Source organism: Poecilia latipinna, unplaced genomic scaffold, assembly GCF_001443285.1.
Source record: "Poecilia latipinna isolate Pla-1442-1.1 unplaced genomic scaffold, P_latipinna-1.0 Scaffold1403, whole genome shotgun sequence".
NCBI classification, from domain to species: Eukaryota; Metazoa; Chordata; class Actinopteri; order Cyprinodontiformes; family Poeciliidae; genus Poecilia; species Poecilia latipinna.
The window spans coordinates 154,691-173,797 of record NW_015114019.1 but is presented as its reverse complement, the minus strand read 5'-3'; the positions used below and the strand labels follow the sequence as shown (position 1 = coordinate 173,797).

General features: G+C 38.2%; 1 protein-coding gene across 1 annotated transcript in view; it reads right to left on the bottom strand.

Annotated features, from left to right (window-relative positions):
* Window positions 1–5: 5 nt before the first annotated feature.
* Window positions 6–19,107, bottom strand: part of LOC106962359 (ubiquitin carboxyl-terminal hydrolase 34-like) — a gene marked incomplete at its 3' end in the record, with an annotated part of 30,336 nt that continues 11,234 nt past the window's right edge. Inside the window, exons 2-14 of the mRNA XM_015056741.1 lie at window positions 13,652–13,742; window positions 12,416–12,962; window positions 11,560–11,610; window positions 9,712–9,861; window positions 9,448–9,515; window positions 5,551–5,743; window positions 4,505–4,566; window positions 4,284–4,365; window positions 4,050–4,142; window positions 3,244–3,369; window positions 3,020–3,149; window positions 1,649–1,782; window positions 6–695 (exon numbers count right to left, since the gene is read on the bottom strand). Coding sequence (XP_014912227.1) covers window positions 6–695; window positions 1,649–1,782; window positions 3,020–3,149; window positions 3,244–3,369; window positions 4,050–4,142; window positions 4,284–4,365; window positions 4,505–4,566; window positions 5,551–5,743; window positions 9,448–9,515; window positions 9,712–9,861; window positions 11,560–11,610; window positions 12,416–12,962; window positions 13,652–13,742 — 2,417 coding nt within the window. The remainder of the gene's footprint in view (window positions 696–1,648; window positions 1,783–3,019; window positions 3,150–3,243; window positions 3,370–4,049; window positions 4,143–4,283; window positions 4,366–4,504; window positions 4,567–5,550; window positions 5,744–9,447; window positions 9,516–9,711; window positions 9,862–11,559; window positions 11,611–12,415; window positions 12,963–13,651; window positions 13,743–19,107) is intronic.

The following is a 19,107-nucleotide window of genomic DNA, read 5'->3' as shown; positions in this document are numbered from 1 at the left end:
TGGTGGTGGTGGTGGTGGTGGTGCTGCGGGCCGATGAACCGGCGGCAGTTGAACAGCTCGCTGCTCATGGCCTCTCCCAGGAAGTCCCCCGGCCTGGGCAGGCAGGGCGGCTCCTGGGGCCCCTGGCCCATCTGAGACGGGCTGATGTCCTCCGGCTGCTGCTGGGGCTCCATCGCCTCGGCCCGCACCGATGACGACGAAGAGCAAGCATCCAGCAGCCGCAACCGGCCCTCTAAAGAAGTCGACGCCGCCGTTACCATGACAGCGGACGTCTCCGGGCTGAACTGGAGGACTTTGGTTTTGGCTCCTCCCCCTGACCCGATGGGGCCCACGCCGTGAGCCGACCCCTCGCCGAGCGCCTCCCCGGCCTTCCTCTTCCTCGTCTCGGTGTGCCCCTCCTTCTGCTGCCCGTCCTCGGCGTTGGACGCGTTCCCTTCGTCGTCGTCTTCCTCGTCGTCGTCCTCGTCCTCCTCCTCATCCTCCTCCTCGTCCTCCTCCTCCTCCTCCTTCAGGGCCTCGCTGTCGGCCATGTCGTCAGAGTGCAGCTCGCTGCCGGGGCTGCCGGCTGATTGGCTGGCGCGGCTGGAGGCGGCCTCGTTGCTGGAGGCCTCGCTGCGCCCGCTGCTGCTGCCGGGGCCGCTGCTGCCCTCCTCCACGCTGTTGGCCGTCTCGTCGGAGCTTCCCTGCATCGACTCCTGGACGAACGACAGAAACAGCCCGTTGCTATGGAAACGACTCAGAGCTTTTCTGGCTCAGTGAAAGGGTTAAATTTAGGACTGAAACGATTAATCGTGATGAATCGATCATTCAAATAGTCGTTAACTAATTTAGAGATTGTTAACAGGGTGATTAATCAATAATTGTTAAAATTAAAATGAGATCAATAATTTCCATTCGGATTTTCTTTTTTTTATAGACACTTCGTTTTACAGAATCTTCACAATTCATTTTACTTATGATTTCTGTTGTGTGTGTTTTTATTTCCGTTTTATTTATTGTTTATTGCTGTTATTTAAAATATAAACAACAATATTAGTTTGTGAAAACACAAACTATTCTCTAAACATGCATTATTATTCCACTATCTATATATTACAATTTCAAAAAATCTTTTATTATTTATTGCAATAATTTTGGGACAATTTATCGTCAAGCAACATTTTTTATGGTGACAGATCTAACTGGAACATACAGACTCAACTCAAAAATACTAATTAAACCAAAATTGTACACAAAATATAAACATTTTTGCATTTTTTAGCTTCATCTGGTTCAAATAATCTCCTATTAAGCATCTTTAGCTGTCCAATTATTAATCGGTTAATCAAAACAAACAAAAAAGAAGATTAACCGTTCACTGTATTGATATTCAATCAAACATGTTGATGTTAGAAGTATTTGTTACAATTTGCTGCAAATTATCAAGCATAAATAAAGGAAGCTGTTATTGCATTTTAGGCAATAGAATGATTATTTTCTCAATCAAAAGTGGAATTTAATTCTTTGCTTATTTGAATCTTTTAATGTATTCCTATTATTAAGTTGGTTGAATGAAAAATCTGCAGAATGTGCTAATTTTCTATCTGATTAATCGCCAGAATAACCAATTACTAAAATAATTGTTAATGCCGCATGTTTAGAAGCCAACCTCGGTATCTGAGAGCCGCTGCTGGCTCCTCTTGTTGCTGGGCACCATCATCTGATCGTCCATCTCCATGTCGCTGCCGCCGCTGTGCTGCGTGTCGCTGTTATCGCTGCTGTCCGGACTGGCAGCCGGAGAGCCTGGAAACACAGAAAACAACCAATTTAAATAATAAAAAACTCTTTTTTTAAAAACAAACTGGGTTTGATCAAACTTGTAAAGGTCAGTTATGACCATCCTCGCTTTTTACAGCATGTTAAGATTATTGTGGTACAAAAGTATGTGTATTTTTCAGTCCTTGTTCATATGCGTGATTTTATACTTCTATCAGATTCAAATCATATTCTCAAAATGGTCTGTATTGTCAGAAAATATAATTAGAAGCAGTTACTTTGTGTAGTTTAGTGATACCTCACACTCACATGATTTTTTTTCCAGTTTTTTGTTTTTAGGTTTATGATTCATGTGCCATGCAGTCACAGCTACACAATTACCTAAAAAAGCAGCAATAAATAGTGATCACAGCTTTTATTGTCATCACATTACTTCAAAGTATGACAACAAAACTTTTTTTTCATGATTTCATAATTGTAATTAGTTTTCATCCTGATTTACTACATCTGGCTCCTTGTGGCACAGAATAATGATGAATGTCTGACGTCACTGAGGTAAAGGTTGGATGAAATACAGCTATAAAAATTATCGATTTAGTTCCACATCAGGAACTAAAACTCAGCTCAGACGTTTTGGGGGGTGAGAAGATCAAACTGCCATGAAAAATGTGGGTGCAAGTCACATTTCCCTCCTGTGTGAACTCAGTCTAACGAACAACAGCTGTATCTGTACAGACATTAAATTACACAAACACAACAATTATTTTATTCATCCTGCATTTTTTATGTATTGATTGTGGTAAACTTTTGTTTTCTGTGCTTTGTTCTGTTTAAATATGTAACCAATATGTTTTTTAAAAGATAAAAAAAATCATAATTATTCTAATTTTTTGATGGAAGAAGCCTGATAGCTTGTTTTTATTGCACTGTGATGTACTGCATTAGCTTGAGGGTCTACAGATGAAAAGCAGCCCAACTGTGGCATACTTTGTAGTGTGCATTGCCCCTTTTGAAATAAATAAACAACAATAATTAAGCCAGTTCTGACGACAAGAGGCTGCGCTGGATTTAAGTTTGAGCTATAATTCAGAAAAACACGCACCTCTTTACTTTCACCTCACAATTCAGCCCAACTCTGTGTTGGTCCACCACATAAAATCTCATTAAGATGCATTGAAATTTGTGGCAAAATGTAAAAGGTTAAATAGAGGAGAATATTTTCCCAATGAATCACCATTGATTGAAGACAAGGATCCAGACTGACCTTTCTTGTTCCCCATGGGGAGGTTGGTGTTCAGCAGCGAAGCAAAAGAGCTCTGTTTGGAGAGCTGGGCCTTGGCTGCAAGAGCGTTGTTCCACAGAGCCTTTATCAGCATGGAGGCCAGGTACAACGTCTGGGTGGAGGGGGGGGACAGGAGCGCATCAGGATTTCACAGTTTTGAAGCAGTTTGACGCAGCTTACAGAGAGCATCTGTGCCTGTAGAGTACCTGCTCAGTGTGGGCGCTGGGATGCAGGCCCGACACCAGGTTCAGGACGTGACGGAGAGGCACTGGGTCCAGGTTCTTTATTAACGACGGGAAAAGGTCATGGATGTAGCGGCTGCAGTGTTTCAACTGAAAGCACAAAAAAGAAAGCTGTGAAATATGATTGAGTGTGAATTGATTAATCGTGACAATTGATTGCTGAAATAATAATCAGCTAAATTGGGAATCAATTCATCGTTAACAGGAGTATACAGGCTCTAAAATATGGTAGCTGGAAAAGAAAAAAAAACACTCAAAGAAGTAACTAGGTCAAAACTGTAGATTAAAAATCGAAAGATTTTGCATTTTATATGGAAAAACCTTCTTTGCTCTTCACAGAAATCCTCAAGTGTCGCAGTTTTAGTTTTACCTGGTTCAAATTCTGTTTAATATCCTATTAAGCATCTTTTAATCTCCAGTTATTAATAAGAAACATTGATCAACAGATTAGCCCTACACTGCATTGATGCTAAGTGAAGCAGAAACGTCTTTATTTAGTTGCACATGCATTCTTTGCTATGTTTTGTTTTCCTTTTTAGAAAAAGTTATTGAATTATTTGTTTATTTGCATTTTTAAGAACTCTTTAATGGTTTATATAAAAAAAAGCTTAAGTGGATACATGAAAAATCTGCAGAATGCGCCACGTACTCATTAGCTTCAGTCGTAGTGAAAATAAATTACATTTAAATAATCCACAGCCACACAGCACTACTGCTGCGTTAGTAAAAGCTGCAGGTTAGCGGTCATGTGAGAATCTGTTTCTTCCTACCTGAGCTGCAGCCCAGATACAGTCTATATGCTGCGTGCTGAGCCGGCCCTCCGCAGCCAAGAAGTTCAGGATCACTTGGCACTGCTTAATGATCTGGAAAACAAATGGAGACATGTGCAGCACTGGGAAAAATGCAACCGGAGGAGAGCAGAAAACCCACCAAGGATAGAAAGGAGAAAGAGAATCAACACACAACCGTTTCCATATGGGAGGAGCTGAATTTATATGACTGACCTCAATGTGCAAATTGGGTCCGAATATGTGCTCCACCACGTTGTTGTGGATTAGCCAGTCTGCTAGCTCCTTTGCTATGGACCTGAAAAGATGAAGAACGACTTTCTGAATGACTCTCAATGGAGCAAAACAAAATAAAACCACCCAGAGAAAAACAATGTCGATGAGGAGGAATGGATTCTTCCTGTGATCAGGTAGTTTAGGCGTTATGGCCGACTTACGTTTCTGTGTCAGACACCAGCGACTCGTTGTTGCACACGTCGTTAAATGTGTGGAGCTGGTTCTGAGGAGAATCACAGACATGATGATGAACTGGAGTTCATCAAATAAAGCTTTATGCTGACAGAATCGCTTTGTACCAAACTGTATGCTGCATTACATCACATTACATATCAATGAAAATTACTTTTAAAAATAAGAGAATGTTACTCCATTATAATACACGTGTACCATTGAGTCCAACAAAAAAACTGTTTGAAATATTTGCTCCTAAAATGCCTTTAATTTGTGTATTTAAACATTGTTTTTTTTTATTTTTCGTCTTTCCTTCTTTGAATTGTGTTGATTGAACCCTAAAAAAATAAATAAGCTTGTCTTGTATTATATATTTAAGAACTATTTAAACTTTCCCCATCATTGTTGGTTCTTAACATAAATAGATTATTTCACTTATAAGAAGATGTATTTTCCCATAAGTGAAATAATCTGCCAGTGGAAATGGTGCTTTTTCTAATCAATATTAAGAAATAACTGACTTAAAAAAGCCCAATGTTGCAATGTTACTTAAAAGGTAGTATACTTTAAATAAGACAAAAGAGACGAGACAAAAATACTTGGTAAACCAACGGTGGGAAATTAGCTGCAAAATCTCTGACTGGTGCATTTCTAAGTAAATCGCACATTCATAAAAACATGGATGAAAGTCACATGGTTGAAGTCCTGGAGCATCTAATTACTTTGCATCAGGATTTTTCTTTTTGTTGCTCCACCACAGATGATATTGCAGTGGAAAAAGTCATGATTTTTTCAATCAGATACTCGGTTTTCTTCTATTTGTCCGTCATGGCGGATGACGCCAGTAGACTTTACTGGCTCCAATATTAATTACCATAAAGTACAAAGAAAGTCAATTACTCCGCGTCTCCTTTTGTGTTTTTACATCGGTCTTTTGAAGGGATCGTGTCTTTGTCAGGCTTGTGGGCTTCCTGACTCGGACGCTGCATGTGACTGTGTGTCGGGTCTCTCTGTCGTTAGCCGCGTGACTCACCGTGATTTGGCTGAGTCCGGCTAACCGCATGGTGAGAGTGGGAGACATGAAGTACTTGAAGGCGAGGTCCAGGCTCTCCTTGTCGAAGCACAGCGCGCTGTCCAGCGGCTCCTTCACCGTGCTCCACATCAGGTCGGCCATGTTGCGGGCGGCGCTTTGGCGCAGCTCCTGGTCGGATAGCTTACACAGGTACCTGCCGGCGGCAAAAAGCGTTCAGTCCTGCTCGTCAACGTAGATAATCCAAAATGCACAAAGGAGAAAGTTTATGTACAGACGACAAAGACACGATGGTTTGTTGTACGGGCTGCCCTCAAGGTCATAAGGTCAGCAGTGGCTTCTAGCCTTAGTTACACCACAGAATAAACTGTCAGTTAATAAACTGACATTCAAACAAACCAAAGTTTTAATAATAATACATTTCATTTGAAGGCGCCTTTCAAAGCACTCAAGGTCACCGAACAGGAAATAAAACAATAAAACAAAAACGACAAAACAATAAAAGTCATATATTCATATACCAAACAAAATTAAAAAGAAATTACATGAAGCAGAAAGTTACAGTTTCAAAACCGCTTAAATTTCATGTGTTCACCATTTATATGGTTTAAAGTCCGTTTTAAGGTGCCGGTCAGACACAGTGACCAAGAACCACGGCTGAAACGATTCATCGGATTAGTGGTGATGAACTGAGTATTGAAATAATCAACTAAATCAGTAATTGATTGATTATTAACTGGAGTATACAGATAAAAAAAATCCATTTGCTGAAAGAACACTAAGAGAACCAATGAACCAAAACTGGACAAAAAATATGAACATTTTCAATTCACAATAAAAAAAACATTTGTCTGTAAATATGTTCTACCCAAAACTCTTCAAGTGACATTTTTTGCTTCAGCCGGATCAAATTACTGTAAAAAATCCATCTATTAATCAGCTAATCCAGAAACACTGGATTGATGTCAAAACCACCAGAAAGCCGTGAGCTTTTCACATGAAGTATTTTTTAGCTGCAGATTCATCCTTTGCTACAAATAATTAAACGTTTACTAAAAAAACGCAATAAGATTTTTAATTTTCTTATGTAAAAAAATAATTTAACTGTTTGTTTATTTGGATCCCTTAGTGTTTTTCTAATATTGTATAAAAATAATAAATAACTGTTAGCTGCAGCCCTGAACAGAGTAAAGCTGGACTGCCCCGTCCCCACCTGTTGCTGCACAGTCCCAATCAGCTGGCTGAAAAGCTGCTACACTTCTTCCTCTCTGACCAGCAAAAAATTTAGCCGTTTAGAAATATCTACGGTCATGAAAAGCAAAATCACACATGGCATAAAAACGCACCATCTGTCACTCCTTTGAAGATAACTCTTAATAAAAAGTTCTCTTTAAAAAATACTCTTTAATAAAAGAGTTATCTTTAATAACTCTTAATTAGCTTGTAAAAATAAATGAACTTGTTAGACTTGTGTTGCTCTATAAAGACAACATTATAGACACAAAAACCAAATAAATAGTCTGACAAGAATGTAAATGTAATAGTTATTTTGTTTTTTAGCGACATTCTGTACCCACAGAGCATGACGACAGTTTGGGGAGAGGAAATACTTGACAACCCCGTGGTCACTCTGACACTTTCTTTCCCTTTATTAAAAGAAACTGAAGAACGTAAAAAGAGTAGAAAAAAAATTGTACCTCTTTGAAACTGGCCCATGCTTCGATGAATCTCACATTAACAAATGTAGCGTCTCTGAATTGGACAACAGCGATGCTCATTTCATTTATTCATCTAGTTTTTGCCGCTCCCCCTCAGTCGCAGGGTAATCACATGTTGCCGGTTTGGACGGACGTTTTGTTTCCGTTTCACTAAAAGTGCCTCCTCTTCCTCAAGTAAAACATTTTCGCCTTATTATTTTCCCTGTGACATGCAGGAGAGGCAGGTATGTATGCGTCACATGACCAGGCCTGCCAGACAAAACTGGAAGCCCAGCAACTGTTGCCGTGGTGACAGAAACTCTTCCTAGCAACAAACTTATGGCTCTCTGGTATTTGAGAGAGAAAGACGGCGCAGATGGAACAACGGTTGTTAAAGCTCAGTGCTCATTTTGTAAAACAGCTCAAGTCTGTTGCAGGGAGCAAACCGGTTGATATTTAAAATCATGTGAAAGTGCAGCAAGCAGGATTCCTAAATCAGGTTTGGTGGAGTCGCTAATCGGATCGGCCGAAAGCGCACAGACTCTGGCCAGAGCAGCTGTTTTAATGCAGCATTCGATAAAAGGTCAGCTCCTTAATTATCGGAGAAGGCAAGAACCAGCAGAAAACAGGGTAATTCAACAGTGTTTAAAATGACTTACAACAATTATTACCTTTTAAAAAACGTGCTAACTCACGTAGCACCAAATAAGAAAGAAAGGAAATGCTTATTTACACTGAAAGTAATCATTGCCCTTTGTGGGAAAAGCTGCATAAATAGTCATATCTTCTGTTCTGATTTACAGGAGTCGGCGGTTTGAGTGTCTCAGGTTTTTGGAAAGGGCATGAAATCTAAATGTTGCCTTTGCAGCTCATTTCTGGTCCTGAAAGCATCGAAAGGTCTCCAATAACCTGAGGGTCTGCATGGCTGTCCAGCTAATGTATTTAGACTTACAACCATTCAGTGCTCAACACACCAACACGGAAATATGTCCTTTTGCAATCAGTGAGACAATACAGTGAATTTTTTCTCTCCGTTTTTTTAGCCTCACCGAGTTTCAGTTGAATGTATTAAGTTTACATTTCAGGCCCAAAAATAATCCTGCATTATTCACTCACTGATTTTCTGAACATACCAAGTAGGTAAATGTGGTGATATAAAGTTGCACATCATCAGCATAAGAAAACCTTAACGCCAGATGTGATCTTAGGTCAATCATTTATGTAGCTGCCAAATAACAAAAAGGAGTAACAGTTCGTCAAGTAAGATTTCAGCCACAGTTACAGTGGCCAAGAGATGGAAACGCGCAGCAAACAGTGAAAGACACAAATAAAAAAAATAAAATAAAATAAAAAACGTAGCAATTACACAAGATGAAAAAGTAAATGGAAGCAAAATGGAGAATGCTGCAAATAGCAAAAACAACAGCAGGCGTGAAACGCTGCAAACTTGGTGAACAGAAATGCTCCAGACCACTAGGGGGAGTGTGGAGTTGGTAATATACCTCACGTAACTGTGTTGCTGTTTTATAATTTTGTAAAAACATGAGGAGTAGCGTGCCTTTTCTTTCTTCCTCCAATTTACTTCTAGATATCCCATTAAATTATAATATCCCATCTTTACTGTGAGGCTTTCTCCATATGATTTGATCGTCGACTCCCCCTAGTGGTCTGGAGTTTGTAGCGTTTCATAATTGCTGTTTTTACCGTGTGCAGCATTTTCCCTTTTTCTTCTGTTTCCTGTTATTGCAGCATCTTAGTTTGCTTTTGTTTTGTAGATTGTTTTTTTTTTTGCATCCATGTTCTGTGATTTCAGCTTTTTGTTGTTTTTTTTTTTTTGCATCATTTTTCTCTTGCATTTATTTGCTGTGCTTTGGACGTTGCATCATTCATTTGCTTGCTGCACGTTTAGCAGTTTGCAGCAAATTTGCACCCGTCGGCCACCGTACACAGCAGCAGACAATCCTACGCCAACAATCAACTGTAAGAAGCTAAAAGCTCTTAGGTACCTCCACATATAAACTTTACTAAAATTAACAAAAAGACTTGGATCATTTTAAATAATTTGATTACATCTCAGTCTGTAGGGAAAACAGGTTTTATGTTAAACCAACAAGAAGGAACTACAGCTTGTTAAAAAAATGCAAAAACTGTCCAGTGTGGTTTTATTTTCTAATGAAAGTGAATCAGCATGTTTGTAACTTACCGTATTACATAGGTGCGGAAGGGTATGATGTGCTGCATAACTGCAGGAATGTGCAACCATATTCGTATCTGTGGGAGGTTTAAAAAAAGAATCATACTAATTATTCATAATGTCGCACACAGAATTAGTAATAGTATGAGAAAATGGAAGTTTGCTGGAGAAAATATGGAATTAAAGAAAAAAAAATGCTGCTTTTTCCAACTTAGAGTGAGTATTTTCCTCAGTATATGAGTAAGAGTGCAACTAACAGAACATCTGACTCACATTTGAGACAATTGTGATAAAGGCATGAGCGATGGGGAAGGGGAGGCTCTCTGGTGTGCCCAGCTCAAAGCATTCCTTCATCAGGGAGAGGCCGTGTTTCCCACAAAACAGACAGACGTAGCGAAGGAGGTGAAGCGGCACCTCCACGTCCTGCATTAAGAATCAAAATAAAGTCATAATATGTTCATTTTGCATCCTAACATAAACAAAAATGACCAACAAATCAAATAGACCTTACAAATACACATTTTGTTTACTTTAAGATTTGGTTCAAACTTAGTCCTGAAAACAATTCCTTATCCATAAAGAAAACATTTTTAAAAATACAGAAATTAACCAAAGGTGGAAATAGTTATTCCAGGATTTCTGAAGCAAAGTCTTGTTAAAAAGTTGTAAGCAGGTAATATCTAACCTGGAGTAGAAAACTCTCCTTGAAATCCTCATTTTGTTTTAATATAAGCTCGACTTGTAACATGATGCTAAATGCTAATCCAAGTGTTGAGAAGAAAGTTTATTTCGACAGCTTTAAACCAACGTCAAAAACATAATAAAAGTTTGGCTAATGCTTTTTCATGAACCTTTAAAATGTTCTCATGTTTGTTTCAGATCATCATTTCCAGATAAGCTGAGGAATATTTGCACAGGAAAAGGAGGTGGGAGGACGTGTACAATCAATAATCGTTTTGAAACACAAAGTTTTGTTCACAGAACTACTTTCATGTCACGCTAGATGAACAGAACCGCAACTAAACGAGGAAATACACACGAGATAATTTAGTGCAGGAACGGGAGGAAAAAACTCCCATTTCTGGTGAACTGAATCTGACCCTGCAACATATTGACCAGATGGAAACAAAGCAGCAAGGAAGCCTCGTTACCACAGAGATTACGTTACACTTACTGCACTGTTTTCACTGACAAAACAATGGAAGGTAAGAAACTTCTGCAACAGTTAACCAAACAAAGCAAAAAGACTCGCACAACAGAAACAAGAACGAAAACTATGATGTCAGTCAGTTCTGACTATTTAAATAAAACCTTTTAGGGACATTCATGTTTGACATAGATCATATTGTAGTGTGAACAATTATCTGAAAAACACAAATATCTGTCACATATCTCAAAACAGGAAACACGAAGGCTCTTTTTCATAAAAAGTAGAAATCATAGCTTACAGGACGTATTTAAATCTTGCTGATTCATGGAACAAAACAGAGTTAATACACTGGAAGCCGAAACTTTACACAATGTCCAAATATGGACATTCAGTACTTTGAGTTTCAGGTTTCTCTGGCCAAACGTCAGAAAACTAACAGTCTGTGCCTCGTAGTATGACGTCTAAATCAAACGCAGAATGAAAAAGATGCATGACACAAGAGACTGCTGGAAAATACAAAATACAACTCATTTGAAGATTTGAAGTAAACCTGATTTCACTTAAAAAAAAAACTGAATGGGATGCAAACAAAACTGGTGACATTTGTTACAAATATTTACAGTAATTACAGTAAGTATTAACTCGCGAAACTACTAAATTATGAGCATTTTGGTCTGTGTGGTCCTGAAATGCCAGATGGTGTTTAGAAATTCTGGCTAAAACACCAAAAAAAAATCTCCCATTTGCAGCTCCGTTTATGAACCGCACCCATAAAACTCGTCCCAACAGTGAATAACAGATATAACATGAAAATATATATATACAAATCACAGACAAAACAAAACACCAACTGCCCTTATTTCAAAAGTTTCCATCCATTATGTTTTAATGAGGTTAAAGTTATTTGTGAGGAACTAACTAAGAGGTGTAATAGTATAATTTGAGGAAGAAAAAGTAACAAAGGTTCTTACATTCATGTCGCAGAAGGAGCCCAGGATGTTGCTTTCATGAGCAGATATGTCCTGGGAATAATAATAAAAAAGGAAAAACAAAAATGGCACCAGCTGGTTAATAAAACATGAATGGCAAATACCAAAAGTAATCTAAAAAACTCTTTTACATGGCCTGGGTGATACTGCCAAAAAATGATAGTACAATAAACATTTTACAATAGTTTTCACAATAAATAGCGATATTACAGAAGAGTTTTTTTTTATTTATTTGGTCAAACAAATGTGTAACTACAAAACAAAGATTTTTTAAATTTCCTTTATAAGCAGTCACCAGAAGAAAAAAATATATCTAAATATAAATACATACAAATCACACAATACGCTTAGAGCGTCAAAGAAAATACCGTATTTTTCGGAGTATAAGCTGCTACCTTTTTCCCGCGCTTTGAACATGGCGAGTTGTTCAAGATATTATTTTATTTAAAAACTCAAACAATATGCGCAAAACTAAGAATCTCTTCCTTTTAAATCATTTCAAAAGGATTTAAATCTGTATTTTAACTTTCCTTTAAAAAATGCTCAACACCAAAATATATGAAACATAAAAAACCTGCACAAAGTAAAAGCCTGTGCTCACTTCCTAATGATCAGGAAATGTGTTTAACTTGAAGCAATGACTGTGTCAGTGTTTGGTGTTTAACTTTACATGTTGAGTTTTTTTAAGGAAAACATGGTAAAATTAAGTTACATTACAAAATAAAATGCATTACATTATCAAAAGCAAAATGCTCACTAACTCCTTCAATTGCTTTCTTCCCACACTTTGAAGCTCAGTAGGACGTTTGGGTTAGTTACATGTAGGACTTGTTCTCACCTCTATGGTGGGGTGCGTGTTGTGTTTGTAGGCCGTGTAGAGAGGAAACTGGATCTGAAAAATCTTGGCCGCACACAGCAGCAGTTTTTCTTTCTCCTCTGTGGTCCAAGAGCTGAAGGGGTCCAGGTTGTCGCCTCCGCCTCCAGCAGAGTTCTCCCCATTCCCAGACTCGCTGCCACCGTCCAGAGGTCCCAGCGGGTTCGCTTGGCCTCCATCTGGCCGAATTGTGTCCTGCTCGTGGCTCTGAGTCTTCTTCTGGTTTGGGTCGGGTGTGTTGGCGTCCTCTTCAGCAGAGTCCCTTTCCACATTGACGGGTTCGTCCTCGCCGGGGGAGGCCGGCTGGGGGAGCGAGCCGGGTGCAGACTCTCCGGCGGCCCAGTCGGGCCTGCCCTCTTCGGTCCCAGACCCTTTGTGCGTGAGGTTCTGGGCGCTGCAAAGCTGGTTTCTCAGGCTGTTGATCTGAGTGATGACCAGGTTTATGAGGGCGTACACCAGCTGATTAAAAACCTCCAAGTGCTTGTACTCTTTGAAGCAGCACAGACATTGCCTGGAAGAAGAAGGAGAAAAGCACAAAAGATTACGGTTTTCATTTTGACTGGTACCGGGATGGCCAGGAAGTAATCCATTTTGTCTCCACTCTTTTAGAACACCAACATTTAGCTGTTTAATTTAAAAATGTGTTGGCAAATGAAGTCAGAGAAAGTAGGAACAACATACAAGGAAACAATCTTCCAGCTCTGAAGACACTGGTACAGTCGTTTGTTATTAAACTAATCTTATTTTTGCATGATTGTGGACATGAATATCCGGTTGGTTCTTATTTTGTTTCTTTTGGTTGGACCTTGAGTCTGAAATAAAGATTTTATCTATCCATCTATCAAAGATGCCCGACTGCAGCTACAGTTAGTGATGCTGGGCAATTTCATCAATCTCAGTGTAAATACACAAACTGCACAGATTTTTTTAGCAGGCATATTTCTAGGAAACACTGCATGTCTTTAAAAGTTAACAGGCATGCGGAGCAGTAGGGGAGGTCACTCAAATGAACAGAACAGGAAGTGCTTTTATTTTGATAAGCAGAATCTGTCTGTTCCACGGGATTTGCTCCTAGGAAACATTTATGCTATATAGAGAAAACATCCTAGAAAAATACATTCTTTTCACTTTTTTGTTCCTTTTTTCATGTTAGCCTCCCTGCAGAATCGATGGGATTCGTCCAGCAGGAAGAAGACTGACCTCTGAGACCAGGAGCTGATGTAGCCCAGCACTCGCAACGCATGTTCCTTCTTCAGCTGGAAGCCTCCTTCACTGCCGTCTGCATCAGATACTGAGGAAAAAACACAAACCACAAATTAATGGAAAACCTTAAAAATACAAAACACTTGTTTTAGTTCATTTTTTTTTTTTTACTTTTAATGAAAACACCCCAAAACAAAAATCAAATGAAGCTTGCTGTCCTCCCAAGTGTCGAATAAATGTAAACATTATATTCAGTTTTTTTAACCATCTACATGCTGCAATGCCAATAAAAGAAAAACGCCATAAACAGACAGAGCAGTGTGCATGTTATGACAGCATCACTTTTATTAAAAAGTGTGACTTTTAATGAAGAAAATATTTCTACCCTGCAGTATAACCCTTTACACAGAAATACTGCTGTAAGCCTCCAAAACGGATTATTTCAGTGAGGACAGAGATCTAAAATAATTTAAAATAACACTGCTTTTCAAAAAAAATTTTTTTGAAGTTTTCTTTTTTTTTTTTTTTTTTTAAATGAATTAGGAATATTTTGCACAGCTAAATCCAAAGATAAGATCCATTTTCTAAATCAGGTCAGGTTTTTATTCTAATTTGATTTAGAGAAATCCGATCTTCTGACTAAATTGATGACATTTTTGTGACATTATCAGTTCCATATGTGAGAACAAGTTATGCATTTTGAAGCTCATGTTGCATCCATAGTTCAGGGAGTTGACATGACTGAGAAAAACCAATGTGATCTTTTTGATTCAGCACATCAAAGTTACCCTAAAACAGTTGAAAAAAAACCCAGACAGTTTTTTGGCTGTTGACCAGTGTAATATTTACAAAATGTTTGTTGACTTGAGTTGCTAAAAATCGACATCGGAAAGTCAAAGACAGTGTACAAGATTGAAAAAAGACCATAAAACTGTGATTTCTGCGTCATTACTCGTTATAAATATTATTATAACCCAACTCTAATTTAAACTTTTATACAACTTTTCCCCTGATCCATCCGCTGTGTCTCTTGGCCTTCGAGACGCTTTTTGCTCACTAATGTTCTCTAAACATCCGAGTCCTTCACAGAACAGATAAAATCTCTTACTAATGTCACTTCCAGGCATCCGTTTCTTCTGCCAGATGTGGAGTTTTTTAGATAACGTTCAACATTTTTCCCTTACAGCCCAGAAATCTATGACCTGCATCTAATGCACTACTCTCTTCAGAGTAGTGAGCTGTAAATGTGGTTAAACTTAACAGAATTAAGCAGGCAGAGGGGAATAAATTCACCTTAGAATCAGCTGCAAACTCATTTTTAGCCGTTGTTATTAGACCAGTCAGAATAACTAACTTAGCTGGACGATAAATTGTCCCAGGAGTTATTGCGATAAATGATAACTAATGGTAGTGGCATTAACTGTGCCAGAACACATTGTCAAAGATTAATAAACTTTAAATGAAAATGTAACACTGCAACTGGAAGACATCTTTAAATATCTAAATTACATGAACAAAAACAACAAATAAAATTAATTACGAAGTCTTTCAAAAAAACGGATTAGATGAGACCAAAACACCAGACTGAAAACTTTTATCGCCCAGTTTTTGGTAGAAAGAGAAAAACAATAAATCACACATGCATAAACATTTGAGCTCATTTTAATTCATGCAATTAATTGTTTTCTTGGTTATTGCGACAGGCCTAATTGTAATAAATACATAGATGAAAACATGTGAACTTTTTGTTCATCTTTATATGTTCTTGTCTGTCAATAAAAAATAAATAAATCCCGCTCTAGTCATACCAATGGCTTTTAATGGCACGAGAGTGGCTTGCTTCTCATATTACAGTCATTGTTCTGGCCTCCATGCAGCGCCACAAAGCTCCCACCCAGCCTGACGGAGTCAAGTAACCTCCCTGAACCATCGTCCTCAATTTGCCACCAAAGACTCCCAACATGAAACAGAACCAGCAGGGTTCGGCCCGGCACTCTGGTCCCACAGGCGGGATCGTTTCCAGCTCCAAGTGAGAGCAGAAGTTCGTCGTACGGACCGCGACACATGCAGCTCAGGAATTTCAAGCCCTCCATGAGGAGTTCCTGCAGCAGGCTAACAGGTGTTGCACGGAGTGGAGGGATACACAAAGAAATTACAGACCTCAATACAGGCATCTTAAATATTCACATCCTGAGATGTTTAAGTGTTAGTGAAACCATAGTAGAGGCCGTTCAGCTGGAATGTATTTAGTCTAGGACAATTAATTATGTTCATTTTTCACTTAAGCTTTTTTTTTAAGTAACATTATACAAGGTTTCCCCCAGAAAACTCGCTAAGCCTGGTGGTTGGGTGGCAGGACAGTCATTCATCCAGCCGCCAGTCGTGTTTTTGAGTTAAAAAATGTTTAAATTTCACAGGAAATTTGATCACTAGATAATTATGTGCTATTGAAAGATTAATACCTGAACACCAACTATAAAGTCTTGAAAAATGCAAACATTTTAAAAAGACTTAGATAAACGAGCAATGCTTTGCCTGGTGGCCCGCCGGGATTATAATACACTGGGAGAAAACTTGTTAGAAATACATTAAAAGATGCAAATAAACAGAATCCTTTTTAAATTAAACATTTTATTGGCTGAAATTAAATAAAACAGCATTCTTTTAGCCTAAAAAAAAAAACCATCTGACGTCAACATTTGAAAAGTTCAGCCCTTGCTGCTTGACTTATCAATACAGTGTAGGGCTGATCTGTTATTATAAACAGTTTCAACTGTGTGAAGACATTTGCGAATGTTGCTTGTTCGTCAGATTTAAAGGCAAGCTAAAAACATCCCTAACATGTAATGAACAAAGAAAAAAAAAAGAAAATTAATGAAAATGTTAACATATTCAATTTTTTAGCTATTTAATTAATTAATTAAAATAAATGCATCAGAGTTTTGGCCCTATGCAAGTTCATTGAGCATGAACAGTTTTCCAAGACTTGTTTCCCTGAAGTAATTATACGTTTTTGTCCGGATGCTGTGAAACATTGGACATGAAAAATCAATACTGCAATAAATAAATGTAATTAAAAAGTACTGGAACGAGTCTAAGAACTCGTTTCAGGTAGAAAAGAAACATCCAAACAGTTTGCACTGATAAAAATTGGCTCCATTTGCCAGTGAATAATGTACTGACGTCATCTTCAAACTGTACGTTGAAAATGGGGGAAAAAAAGATTAAGACAGAAAAAGCCTAAACTCTCTGTATGGATGTCTTTAAGAAATGATTTGTGAAAAGCTTCGGGAGCGAATTAAGCCTCATTTTAGTGACATTTCTGGAGTTGGAATAAATTTCGAGGCGAACAATGAAAATGTTTTTCATCTTTTCTAAGAATGCAAAAAACTGACGGAGCTTTCTATTGGTCACAATTAGAGATGCACCGATCCACTTTCTCACTTCTGATACCGATATGTTAGCTTTAGTTTCAGCCGATACCGATCCAACAAAGGAAAACAGAGTTGAATTGACTTAAAAGGTTACTTTTTTTAAACCTAAATACACCAATAGCTTCACAGGCTTGGCCAAACATTTAAAAACAACTTTAATTTGTTCAGTCAGTGAAACTGGGAGTAAAACAGCCAATGTAAAATAAATAAAGAAAACTGACAAAAATAGGTTGACTATGTTGATCAAACGTGTATAAATAAACTGCAACAAATCTTTTAAATAGTTCAGAAAGTGCAATTAGGAATTATAAATATAATATAAAATAATAAAGCATTACACTGCTCAGAGCTCAAAGCATAGAATTAGACTGAATAGATCTGCCCTTATGGATCAGGCACATCTAGATAGCCAATCTAGATATTTTCAAACATTTTTGCCGGTACAGAGATTAATATCAGAGTGATTAATCTCTAATCAAGATGAAAACATAAAATCATCTGGCTAACAACACATATTTATGCATAATGTTAAAGTGTTGTATATTTGTCATGCGTACTACATCCATATTGTGATTCCTGAACGTATGAGAGCAAATAACACACATTCAACTTCTGCTCCAGCTTCTTGAACCACAAAGAGTCCTGAATAAGTCAGAACAAACTCAAACAAGATTTAAATACAGCAGCTGCACTGCTTACACACCCTCTCTAATCCATTCATTTCATAAAACCAACTAAACCGATTCAAGAGAAGTGATTTGTAAACCAGAAGCTGCTCTTTTCTTTTTTTTTTTAGCAGAAAAATATTTTAGTTTTTTGCTCTGATCTTTTGGGCTCAAACACAGAAAGCCTGATTGGCTCACATGAGGCACCAAGTGAGAAAAGTTTCACTTTTATTTCACGTTAAAGCTGGATTTATATCTCCAAAGCTTTGTGTTAGCATTGTTTACAGACTGTGAGAGTAAATCCATCAGATTATCTCTCACTTAAAGACACAGATGCATGAATAAATAAAACGGATATTAATCACAATATTTATGCAGGTTACTTAGATTGGCGGTTGTACAGTTGGGAAGTGACAGTTGCATGCAACTTTGCATACAACAGTCCTGCATGTTATTAAACTGGATTTTCCTGCTCCATTTCTCAAAAACGCATGCTGCTGCTGCAGACCTAAGGTCACAGGTCACCTTCAGACACAGCATATGGAGCTGCCAGTCTTGTTGACAGAGCGGTCACAGCTGACGGCACCCCATGGTCAAACACCCTCCGTTCTGTTGCTCCAGTTATTATACGCCGTTTCTCCGTGTGATGTAGTAAAATCTGCTGTCTAATAAGCCGAAACATTCAGAGGAGATTTGCATTTACAGACTGACAAGGTGGCAAAGAGTCAATCAGTACTAATATGAATATTTTGTTCCATCCTGACTAATAATACAGAACGATTTAGGGCTGCGGCCACAATTAACCATCTTAGAAAGTGATTATTTTATGTATGAATGCAAGATGTGGATTTTCTGTTCGGCTTGTTTTGGTTGAATATTAATTGAAATGAATAGAAATTAAATACAGCTGACTTAATATGTAATCTTGGATAAAATAGAAAGAATTTTTTTTATTCGATCAGTCAAAAAAAAAAGTGAAACATGACCCATTTACAGAGGCCTTAGTCCTCGACTCAGCAGGTGCGGGTTTGAGTCTCGACCACCGACCTTTGGCACATGTCTTCCCTTTCTCTCTCTTAACCCGATTTCCTGTCCGACCGTCAAATAAAGGCCTCTAGACCCAACAAAACCTTTAAAAACTAAAAACAAAGTCTACCACATCCTCTACTAATACCTATAAACCATTGTATATTTTTGTTTGCAAACTACACCGGTTTACGGCCTAATATAACCACCAAAATAAAACTGAGAGTAAAAGCCAAGTTTAATTCTAAGCTGCGTTTCTCGATTGATTTTTTTTACCCAGAAAGCACATGGGCAAAAACCATGAGTGAAACGGTCACTGGGACTAACT